This window comes from Palaemon carinicauda, chromosome 37 (assembly GCF_036898095.1).
Source record: "Palaemon carinicauda isolate YSFRI2023 chromosome 37, ASM3689809v2, whole genome shotgun sequence".
Taxonomy (NCBI): domain Eukaryota; kingdom Metazoa; phylum Arthropoda; class Malacostraca; order Decapoda; family Palaemonidae; genus Palaemon; species Palaemon carinicauda.
In genome coordinates, this window is record NC_090761.1 from 9,447,336 (window position 1) to 9,459,835 (window position 12,500).

At 33.6% G+C, this 12,500-nt stretch overlaps 1 protein-coding gene across 1 annotated transcript in view; it reads right to left on the minus strand.

The window, feature by feature from the left end:
- Positions 1-6,814: 6,814 nt before the first annotated feature.
- The window catches only part of LOC137628984 (uncharacterized), an 8,168-nt gene continuing 2,482 nt past the window's right edge, over positions 6,815-12,500 (minus strand). The window contains exons 2-3 of the mRNA XM_068360240.1: positions 9,925-10,492; positions 6,815-6,898 (exon numbers count right to left, since the gene is read on the minus strand). Coding sequence (XP_068216341.1) covers positions 6,826-6,898; positions 9,925-10,484 — 633 coding nt within the window. The 5' untranslated portion in view covers positions 10,485-10,492 and the 3' untranslated portion in view covers positions 6,815-6,825. The remainder of the gene's footprint in view (positions 6,899-9,924; positions 10,493-12,500) is intronic.

The window sequence follows — 12,500 nt, forward strand, 5'->3', positions numbered from 1 at the left end:
AGAGGGGGGGGGGGCGTGTGGAGAGGACATTCCAGTATTCCTTGTCGTAGAAAACTCGGTCATGGCTTTCTATTGACCTTGGAAAGAAGTGTCTAATGATCATGACGAGGTTCCTAACCTTACATATCGTGCCTAGATTTAATTACCCACTCACCTGACTTCCTATTCCACTGTGATGAGGACAATATTTTCTGGATCGAAATGTAAATTCTCTTTTACTTCTCTTAACTATAGACTTCAAAAGTTCAAACTAACAGTAAATGTTTTTATGTTGAACAAGCTAACATTAGTGTCTATTTTATCGTTTATATATGAAAGATCTAAACTAATGTTGTTACTGTTCTTAAAATCTTTTATTTTGATTGTTCATTACTTCTAGAGTTTATTTCCTTATTTCCTTTCCTCGTTGGGGTATTTTTCCCCGAGGAGCCCTTGGGCATAAGCATCCTGCTTTTCCAAATAGGGTTGTAGATTAGGTAATAATAATAATAGTAATAATAATAATAATAATAATAATAATTGATGATGATGATAATAATAATAATAATAACTGATCTAGTAAGATTATTTTTGGGGTTCGCAAAAAATAAAAAAATAAAATAAGCAACTACTTTTTGAGTCTTAAGTTTGCCAGGGTACCATCCACTCGGAGATACTACCGCTAGAGAATTATTGGGTCCTTCGACTGGCCAGACAGTACTACATTGGATCCCTCTCTTACTGGGCAATTTTTCCATTTCTAAAGCCCTTCGGCTTATAGCATACTTCTTTTCCAACTTGGGTTGGAGCTTAGCTAATAATAATAATAGTAATAATAATGATAATAATAATAATAATCATAATTTGATATTAATATTGATATTAATATTGATATCGATATCGATATTAATATCAATAATGATAATTCGCTCCTTAGAAAATTTGCCACTTCCTTTTAATCTGAGGTTTTAGTTTCAACAACTACTTTGGTTTAATTACTTTTATCCTGTAATTCGTGATAATATTTTATATCTGGAAATGTTAACATCAAATATGAAGAATGAAACCCACCATGGTAAATTTATCAATTATGTTAAGAATTTTACCGAAGACAGTCAAGGGAATCATTTGCTCCTATTATCTGTTTGAGTGCTGAAAAAACCTGACTTTTTATACCATTCGAAAGCATAAAACCATAACAAAAACGTAACTAGAATAGTTTTAAAGGGTTTTGGAAAATAAGCTGTAGAATCTTTCTCCCCTCCTTGTCTTGCTCTGAATATCTGGTCTAAATGGTTTGCCGGTATAATCAGTCTTTCGGACTAAAAAGGTAGTTTTTATATCTAAGAAGGCAACTTGTTCCAAGTCTCTATCTTCTTTACATAGCTGGATAAATTGTCTTTGGGCTCCATTCTTCAGATTAATGACCCTGACAAGATGGATTATCTAAATGGTTACATTTCTTGGTGCGTCAATTTCGTTTTTGTTTCCTTTTGCCGAGATAGTGAGCTCTGGGACTGAGCGAGGAATGACTATGACAACGAAATTGACGACAAACAGGTTATAAGAATTCCATGATAGTAGATGGTCAGGCAATTAAAATTAAGGGTTATGATTGTATTGCTAAAACCGTTACAATGATAGTTAATGGCTATGATAGTGATACTAACCATCATAGAAAGTACTATAATAGTAAGAGAATACGTTCTGGTAAATTTTTCTATGCTTTCTCTTTTTTTTTCTTTTTTCTTTTATCTAAACGATGTGTTGGTCTGGCATAATAGAAGGGCCAAGGATGTCTGGTGGTTTATCAAGAGGTTGCCTTTCCTCCATCTGCTCCTTCATCTTCATCTATGGTATTCATTTTCAAAAAGCCATCGTTACTGTCCTTATTCGGTAGAAGTGGCTATCTTGGAGGGTTCTTACCCTTAAATAGTGTAGTGTGTCGCCTTCGTCATGTCGATCAATTTTATCGGACATTTTGTCGTTTAGTCTATGGGTTTTATACATTATGTATTTTATCTGCGTATAGTTGTGTACATATTTTAATCATCGTTATTATTAAGTTTGTTTTTAAGCAGGAAAAGGTCTTTCTGTTATTTTTAAGTCTTATTCTGTCTAAAGATATTAAGTAAAATTCAGGACCATTGCGTCCTAGACTGCACTAGTGCCTTCAAATGTATGGTAATAATCGTTAACTACATGAAAATAATAGAAACCCTATAGTTGTCTCCAGACAGTATGATATTCTCTTATGTATAGAAACTTTTGTTTCTTAAAAGAGCCACTTGCCTGAGCTGCTTGATGCATATATTAAAAACTAACAATTTTGGAACGGGGTGCCATTTCTAAGTCAAGGGGAATGGGGATGTGTATTGGAATTGAGTCATCTCCTTTTCATAAGTCCTGCTTTAAACGTGGATGTTATGAGATTTAGGTCATTACAATTTCTGGTAGGTATAGCAATTTTCATGTATTTTCATGGATGATTCTATCTTTAATTGTCTTCTTACTATTATAGCTAAGTTAAAAGAAGATGATGGAAAGGACTCTTTTGTGCTTGTTGGTGATTTCAACGGTTTGTATTCTGTTTTTCTTACTGACTTCCATGCCTTTAGAGCTTTTGAAATATCTTTTGAATCAGGCTGTGAGTCAATCAGATAGGAAGCTACTCGCAGTTCAAATAATTGCGTGGAATTAGTATGCAAAGATTTCCTTAATTTCATACCAAACAAGGTTAGACGTTCAGTTGGAAAGTTTGATCCTGCCTTGCTTTCATTAGTAATCAAAACTTAGAAGCCTGTCCGTGATGCGTCATGCTCTTATAAGGTATAATTTAAAAGCTCAAACAGACTAGAATGGCTTTTTGATTAATCTGTTGCATTTGAATTGGTTACAGTCGTATAAAGAGGTTGAACCTATTGGTCAACATATTTAATAGGCTTATTCCTTCTTGTGTTAAAACGACAAATAAAGGTTAAACCCTGGTTCAATAATAATGGTGGACGTCCTAATTTAAAAAAAAAAAGAGGGGGGGGGCGGGTGGAGAATGAGCTTATTTGAAAAAGTAACAGGTAAGATTTAATTTGGAATAATTATACTCGGCTAAGAGCTGTTACTCAGATAGATTATGGTTCAACTGAAAAGGAATACAATTTTACAATAAAAAAAATCCCTTTATGGTATAACTTAGGAATACAATTGCTGAGCTATCCTCAAATTTGCATTCTTTCGTGTAAACTTAACAGAAGCTCTTTTATGGTTGTCACTCTCCAAAGGAAAAGGCAACGTGATCAGAAACTTGATCTTCCTCGCTCATGTTTTCCAGAATCTAAAATAACCAGTTTACCTTTTCGGTCCTTTGAAATTACAACATTCTTGATGGACCTTGATGCTTATGGAGGTGTAGACCAAAATGGTGCTTTTATTTTGTTTTATAAAGAGACCTCTGATTTCTTAGCTCATAAGTTGTCTGCAATTTTTCACAAGTTAACAAGAAGAGGCTCTTTTTGCATTAGATGGGGAATTGCTAATGTTACCTTATAAGGTTAATGTGCGTGTGGTAGCCTTAACTGCTGATTACTGTCCAATTTCCATGGCTCCTATATTATCTAAAGTTGTTTAATGTCTAATAAAAATGATGAAGGTAATCATCTGTTCCCTAGTTTGCAATTTGGCTTTTGCGAAGGCCTAAGAGCATGTAATATCCTTCTTACAATTTTCAATGCTTTACAAAAATTCCTTGATTGTGGTCAGGAAGTTCGTATGATTGGCCTTGATATTGGTACTGCCTTTGACCGTGTTCACCATGAGGTCTTTATTATCAAACTTAAACAGATGGGAGTAGGTGGGTCTTTTCTTGGCATTATTATTGAAATTTTGAGTAATAGTTCGCAAGGAGTAGTTGTTGATGAGCACAATACTGACTATAGGAATACAACATTTGGTGGTCCTCTAGGTTGTGTTCTTGGCCCCATTACTTTTCATACTTTACGCGCAAGATTACAGTATGGTTTGGGCTAGAAAATAAGCTCGTTACACGTGTAGATAATGCTACTCTCTTTGCAGCTAGTCCACCTCCTGAATGTAGACCTGTGGTTGCTGAATCCCTTAATAATCCTAGCTAAAATTAGTGCATAGTGTGAATTATGACGCATGAAGTTGAACACTAACAAAACTCAAAGGATGATCGTAAATAAATCGAGGACAATGGGTTGATGACATCCTGATCATTGCACTGATAATCTCTCCTCAACTATGTAAAACTTATTTAAAATTGTTGGTGGATTTTTAAATGTAAATTTCCTTTTGAGAAACATATATTGTCGGTTTCTTCCAAATTGAACAACAAAGTGCTAATTGAGAAACTCATTTAAGATTTTCGGTGATCACTCTATCCGAAATATATGATTTAATTAATTCATTCTACCCCATTTTGAGTATTGTTCTCTGGCCTGGTCTTATGCTGCTGAATCTCATCTTGATTTGTTGGACAAAAACTTGCGATATATTAAATTCCTTATTCCTGATCTAATTATTAATCTATGGCGCTGTTGTTCAGCTGCTACCACGAGGGAGTTATGGAGTCTTTTGACTGACCAAACAATACTACATTGGATCCTTCTCTCTGGTTGCGGTTCATTTTCCCTTTGCCTACACATAAACCGAATAGTCTGGCCTATGCTTTACATATTCTCCTATGTCCTCATACACCTGACAACACTGAGATTAGCAAACAATTCTTCTTCACCCAAGGGATTAATTACTGAACTGTAATTCTTCAGTGGCCACTCTCCTCTTGCTATGGGTAGAAGAGACTCTTTAGCTGTGGTAAGCAGCTCTTCTAGGAGAAGGACACTCCAAAATCAAACTATTGTTCTCTAATCTTGGGTAGTGCCATAGCCTCTGTACCATGATTTTCCACTGTCTTGGGTTAGAGTTCTCTTGCTTCAGGTTACAATCGGGCACACTATTCTATCTAATTTCTCTTCCTTTTGTTTTAAAGTTTATATTGGAGATATTTATTTTAATGTTATTCTTCTTAGAATATTGGATTTTTCCCTTTTTCCTTTCCTCGCTGGGCTATTTTCCCTGTTGGAGCCCGTGGGCTTATAGCATCCTGCTTTTCCAACAAGGGTTGTAGCTTAGCAAGTAATAATAATAATAATAGCATGTTGCATACAATTTTTTATAATTCCTACTACCCTTTACATGAGATCTTTCAAGATTGTACCATTACCATGCAATATGTAGTACTGTACTAGATATGCATAGAATTCTAACAATCTTGCCTTCTACATTATAAGATTCAATACTATATAGTATTTCTGAAGTTTTATTCCAGCTGTGACCAGATTGTGGAATGATTTTCATCATCTGGTATTTGAATCGGTGGATTTCAAAAGTCCAAATTTCCTGAAAATGCTTTTCTGTTGAGCAGGTTTGCACAAATTAAGTTTCATAGTTTATATATGACTGATCTATTCCAACGTTGCTGCCAGTTTTTTAATATTTTATACTTTATTATTTCTCATTTATAGTTTATTCGTTATTCATCTATCTCTTTTCCAAGAAGGGCGGCTTTCTTTATAGGAGCCCACGGGCTAGTAGCATCTTGCTTTTCTCACTAGGGTTTTAGCGTGCCTAGTAATAAGAATACGACTAAGCTTATGTGAACTTAGGTTATGATATCAAACACTATAGAGTTAATAGTAAATTGTACAAAAATTATAGTAATTTCATGTCTGACAGAAAATTATGTGACTGTGATAGCAAATATCTTCAATAAAGCAGCATGACATATATTTTTCCTTTTAATTAATCATATCCGGTAATTTTGCGTCACTAAGAAAAATTGTGATAGTACGAATAGAATACGATATATTTCTAAAATTAGAAATACAGATATATTTATAAAAATAAAACGTTTAGAAGAATATATATAATGAATAATTTCTTCAAATATCGCACAATGTGACGTTTAGTAATTTGTGAGAGAAAGGAAACTAAGGATATACCATTCCATATAGGAACTAGAAATATTCATAATTTGATCGACATAATGTTTTTCATCTCTTTATGTAATTTTGAGAATTTTTTTTTTTTTAAAGAATTAGATCACTTGCAATAGAATTGACATCAATCTTACTCTAGAAATTAGAGTAAGCTTAATATTTTATCTTATCATCAAGTAAAAAAAATGATAACGGCACAGTCGTTCATTAGGAGAAAGCGAGATTAAAACACCAATTAGAAACAGAATTAAAAAATTGTATTTACTCTTATGTTCAGCTCCATCAGTTTCTTTATGCAACAAGAATATCGACCCAAGTAAATCTAAACTATAAAGAGCTAAATAATTTATTACGTACAAACATTTATGAATACATAATATATGTAAATGTATATACATACACATGTAATTATAATCATATTTATAAAAGTGTATATATGATGTATATATATATATATATATATATATATATATATATATATATATATATATGTATATATATATATATATACATATAATATATATGCATTATTTATATGTATATACGCATACATATGTATACATTTATTACTATATTAATTGTACATGTGTATACATCCATTGCATCCACATGTATGAATATGCATATATATATATTAGAGGAAAAACTGTTGTATTTATCTAAGATAGCCTCGTAGAATACGACTTGTTGATATGCAAGATCCTCATACAAACAAAAAAAATCCTGCATTTTAATAATAATAATAATAATAATAATAATAATAATAATAATAATAATAATAATAATAATAATAATAATAATAATAATAATAATACAATTAATGAAAATAAGCCTAATATTTTCCTTGGTATTTCTTGTAAGCTGAGGTGATGGCTTCAATGACAGGAGTTAAAGCAGCGTACGATCTGGAAAGAGATAAATGAGGCTATTAATTGAATATATTTAAGTAATTTTTTTTTTTAAGTAAAGTTTTTCAAATTCAGCGTTCTTTTTTTTTTTTATCTTATATTAGTGCCGAAGTCTTTTTACAGTGTAAAAGCACATTTTTCGAAATCAATTTGTGTATTTCCTAGCCTTACAAAGCTGGGTTCTTTAATAGGTGTATGAATCCAGCAGAAAAGCCTTTATATGTAAATATATATATATATATATATATATATATATATATATATATATATATATTTATATATTCATATACATTGTATATATATATATATATATATATATATATATATATATATATATATATACATATATATACATATATACATATATATATATATATATATATATATCTATATATGTATATATATATATATATATAAATATATATATTTAAATTTTTAACAAAGTAAACACAGCTGGCTGACGCGTGGTGGGTAACCCTCGCCTACTGGACTGGTAGCGCTACCTTCACTTTGACCTATGACCTAGGGTTTGTGGGATTGGGTAGGCGGACACTGTGACTTAAAGGTTTTAAAGGTTTTAAGGCCGCTCATGAATGGCAGAAGCAAGGGAAAGAGACATTGCCATAGCAAGCAGGACAATGCCCAAGAAACACTGACCATATAAGCATATGATCCGTGCCCAAGCCACTCTCCTCTCCACACAAGCTAGGGCCAGGCAATGGCAGGTAGACTCCCCCATCCTTAGCTCACAAGGATGTTGAAGTTGCAGCAACCAAAGAAACTAACAAGCTTTAGTGGAACTCGAACCCCAGTCTAGCAATCACCAGGCAAGGACGTCACTAACAGGCCACCACAACCTGAGTCTCAGGTTTGTATGATTAGGAAAGATCCAAATTGATCTCTTATCAGACCTTCGACCTTTGATAAGTGATTCGTCTTCAAGCAAAGGGTGAGTCCTTACAACCCAACTGTCTAGTTTTGATGACCTGGGAAATAGCAATGTACTTTGGCTCTGTAAAAGGAATGAAAGTCATGAGTCTTAACTACCGGAGCATAGGGATGTTGCGGCTGTTAGTTTAGGCCTTCACTAGTGGCTAGTGGTGGATCTAGGAGAACTCTATATCTGCCCAGATATGAGTCTCCAAATGCATAGGCATTAGATAAGAAATGGATGTATATACATTCTATCCATCCTTCACCTCGTACAAAAGGATGGGTGAGATACTTCAATACATTAAGGTAAAGAAATTATCCTTTTTTAATAACCGTACGTGCATCGATCGTCCGATCAACCTTTATAAATGACACGTCTGATAAACTCCAAGAGAGGAGAATAAGGAAAGAGGAAACCAAACATTCTTATTTTTCATTTTTTAACATGACGTGACTACTATTTAAGTCATTATGCTTCTTCTCCTGTAAGGTAGCTAGGCTCAATACGCAACCAGTCTAGCAACTACTACAGGACCCAAAGAGAATTTGTCCACGAACTTGTGACTATATTCCTACAGGTAGGGAGTAGTGAAGGTTGTCTTGCAACTACAGGCTCCTACCTTCAGCACTGGCTCAATGGAAAGATTCTTCATGAAGGAGAGGGTGGAGCTGATTCTTCTTTCTCCTCAGATATAGAGTAGCATGCTTGATGGTCCCTCTAAGCCCGAAATAGAATGTGTTTCTTGTAGACAGGCTTTTTCATCCTACCGGAGGTGAGGAACAACCTCTTATGTTCGGGCCTGAGGAGATGCTGGATAGACCACTGAATTGTGGAACCTCTACAGATGAAGCTGACAGAGGAGGTTGGGTCGTTGGGGGTAATTCTACTGGTACCTCAACTAGGAGCATCAGCAAGTCTGGAAGTCTGGAAACCATTCGGTGTGTGGCCACTTGAAAGCCACCAGTGTTAGTTAGCCTGACATTATAGATAGACAAAAGTCTATTGATTATTCGACATATCAGGCAAAAAGGTGGAAATGAGTAAGCATACAGGTTGTTCCACGGCTCTTGTATGTGTCTTCCATCATGGATGACGGGTCTGGGACTGGTGAATAAAACACTGCGTGTTCAGCTGAGTTGTCAATAAGTCTATTGTTGGGAAACCCCAGCGAGCAAGAAGTCTTTCCGCCATCCATGAAAGTAGGGACCACTTTGCTCCTACAACCTGCCCCCTGACAGCTGAATGATTCTGCCAGGACATTCCTCTTGCCTGGAATGTACGCGCTGACAGTTCTACTACATTGTCGCACTCACAAATGTTTGCCTGCTTTACCAATTCGCTTAGGGGTTGGGACACAGTCCCTTTTCACTTGTTGACATATAATACTACAGTAGTGTAGACGCTCATCAACTCTACAGAGTGCCCTATTAAACTCTGTTGGAAATATATTGGAGGGCTAGAGCAGGTTAATGCGTAGGCTCCTTTCTTCTTCGCACCACAGTCCTTATAATCAATGAATGTAGTAACAGTAGCGGTTGAAAGTATAAAAGAATTTTGCAAATTGCAACCAGCCTTAATTTGAGAGTTAAAAAATTTAAAAGGAGATCGCTATTGTCCTGTTTCATGTCGAAATTTGTTTATTGGACACAATATTGTGTTGATTTTCATCAGATATCTATGTATTTATCTCCTCTATATAATAAAAAGTAAGTGTCATACTCTACACACACACATACACACACACACACACACATATATATATATATATATATATATATATATATATATATATATATATATATATACATATATATATATATATATATATACATATGTATGTATATATATATATATATATATATATATATATATATATATATATACGTTTATGTGTATGTCGTCATTAATATTCACTCCGTTTTGTCTTTAAGTAGCTATTAAACATATTTTAGTAAATACACAAGACTTTATGATAAAAATTTGTGATAATGATAATTGATAATCCAAAACTTCAATTAATGTTACATACTGATTCACATTGCGTGAAAGGGTAATGATAATAGCAGCAATAAACAAAGTGAAATCTTACCTCCTGGCAAGGATTACAGGGGGTGGGTAGTTATCCAATCCTTCGTCATATGGATAATTTGGAGCAATGAAAGACGAGGCTCCGAAGTTGTTATCCAAACGGCCGAGGAGGGAACCGAAGTCGTATCCCATGAGGAGCATCAAGAGGAGGGTGGCCAAGATGGACACCCCGGTCACGGTGAAGATGGTGGTTCCAACGTTCGAGAAGAGGCTGTTGAAAGAAAGGCCTCCCGAGGTATCGGTCATGGACTCGTTGTCTGCGTCTGAGGATCCATTGCCGTTGTCATTGCTGTTAGTGAAGACGTTCCCTATGTCATTGCCGTTGTCGAGGTCATTCCTGTCGCTGTTGTTCTTGTTGTTGTTTCTAATTCCATTATTACTGTTGTTCTTGTTGCTGTTTCTAATTCCATTAATACTGTTGTTCTTCTTATTGTTGCTATTGCTGCTGATGGCGTCGTCAGCCAGGACGTCAAACAGATTGTCGTCGTCGGAAAATCTGGCAGCTCTGACCTCCATGGACAAGAGGATAATCATCGATGCTAACAAGACGGCCGTCTTCATGATGCAGACTGAAAAGAAGAAGGTGAGATATGAAAGCTATTTTCAAATGGTCTGATACGTCTATGTCAAAATCTTTTGGAAATTGTTTTTATAAGGAAAAGGAAGTAGAATGAGTGATTCTGTCTCATTTTACTTTTCAACATTTAAGCATCGCATAGTCTAGTGCATTATGCATATAAAAACACAGACGTTCACACAGACAAAGCACACGCACACATATTTTATATAATATATATATATATATATATATATATATATATATATATATATATATATATATATTTATATATATATATATATATATATATATATATATATATATATCATGATCTCTATAATATATTTGAAAGAGAAGAGCATTTATGGAGGCAAAGTTAAATTACATTAAAGGAATGTTCATTAGCTCTCTTTTGTGGAAGTGAAAACGGGAGAACAATGATTCCAAATAAAATGAGTTTTTAAATGTTTAAAGGTCACTCATGAACATCAGCGGCAAGGGATAGGATAATGTCCTAGAGACTTAACATATATATTACATATGATCAGCTCCCAAAGCCCCTCTCCATCAAGTTAGGACCAGGGAGGGCCAGGCAATGGCTGTTGATGACTCAGCAGGTAGACCTGTAGGCTCTCCCAAACCCCTCATCTCTAGCTCACAAGGAGAGTGAGGTTGCAAACACTGCTAGAAACTATAGAGTTTGAGGGCCTGGAACTCCAGTGCAATGGATTGCCAGGCAGGGACGTATCCAAAAGGTTTGATCGCATGAAAAACAAAAGGAGGACGATAACTTGTTGAAAAGCTTTGGATAATTCGAAAGTGTCTTGAGAAAAGAGAAAATGTAGACAGGGTAGTTGGACAGTCTTCTTCAATTGCACAAAAAATTTGGCCTATTGAGAAAGTTTTGTAAGATTTTCGGAGATCACTCTATTCTGAAGAAATGTTTTAATTCTTTCATTCTACCTTGTTTCGAGTATTATTCTCTTGTCTGGTCTTCAGCTGCTGATTCTCATCTTAATTTTTTGGACGGGAACTTACGGTCTATTAAATTTCTAATTCCTAATCTAGATATCAATCTCTGGCACCGTCGTTCAATTAGTTCCTTGTGCATGTTGCGTACGAGTTTTTTTTTCTTTTATAATTCTGACCATCCTTTACATTCAATCTTCCTGGACAGTTCCATTCTGTTTGTAATACTATGCATGTACTTCATTCTATTAGGGCCTTCTCCGTCATGAGGCTCGATACTACACAGTATCCGGGTAGTTGAATCAGTGGAACTTCAGAAGTTGAAACTCTCAGCAAATGTTTCAATGTTGAACAGGCTGACATGTCTTTTTTATAGTTTATATTTTTTTTCATTTTTTTTTATTCATTTATTTTTTTTTTTGTAGGAAAGTTCCTCCTCGATTCATCAGTTAGGGGATGAATGTCAAAATAGAATTTTTTTTCCTTGCCTTTCCTTTGAAATATTCTTACATAAACTGTCTGAAGCACAGATTTTTCTGAGAGATGCTATCTTCGACTCTTGGACACCTCTAAGATATTATCTGTTCATTATGAATATATATATATATATATATATATATATATATATATATATATATATATATATATATGTATATATATATATATGTATATATATTTATATATATATATATTTATATATATATACACAGTATATATATATATATATATATATATATATATATATATATATATATATATGTATGTATATATACTGTATATATACATATATATATATACATATACATATATATATAGATGTGTGTATACATATAAAAACATGTTTATATATATGTATGTATATACATATCTATATATATCATTATATATACACACATATATATAATGCGTATATACATATAAATATGTATGTATATATATATATATATATATATATATATATATATATATATATATATATATACATGTATATATATATATTTATATATCATTATATATATATATATATATATATATATATATATTTATAT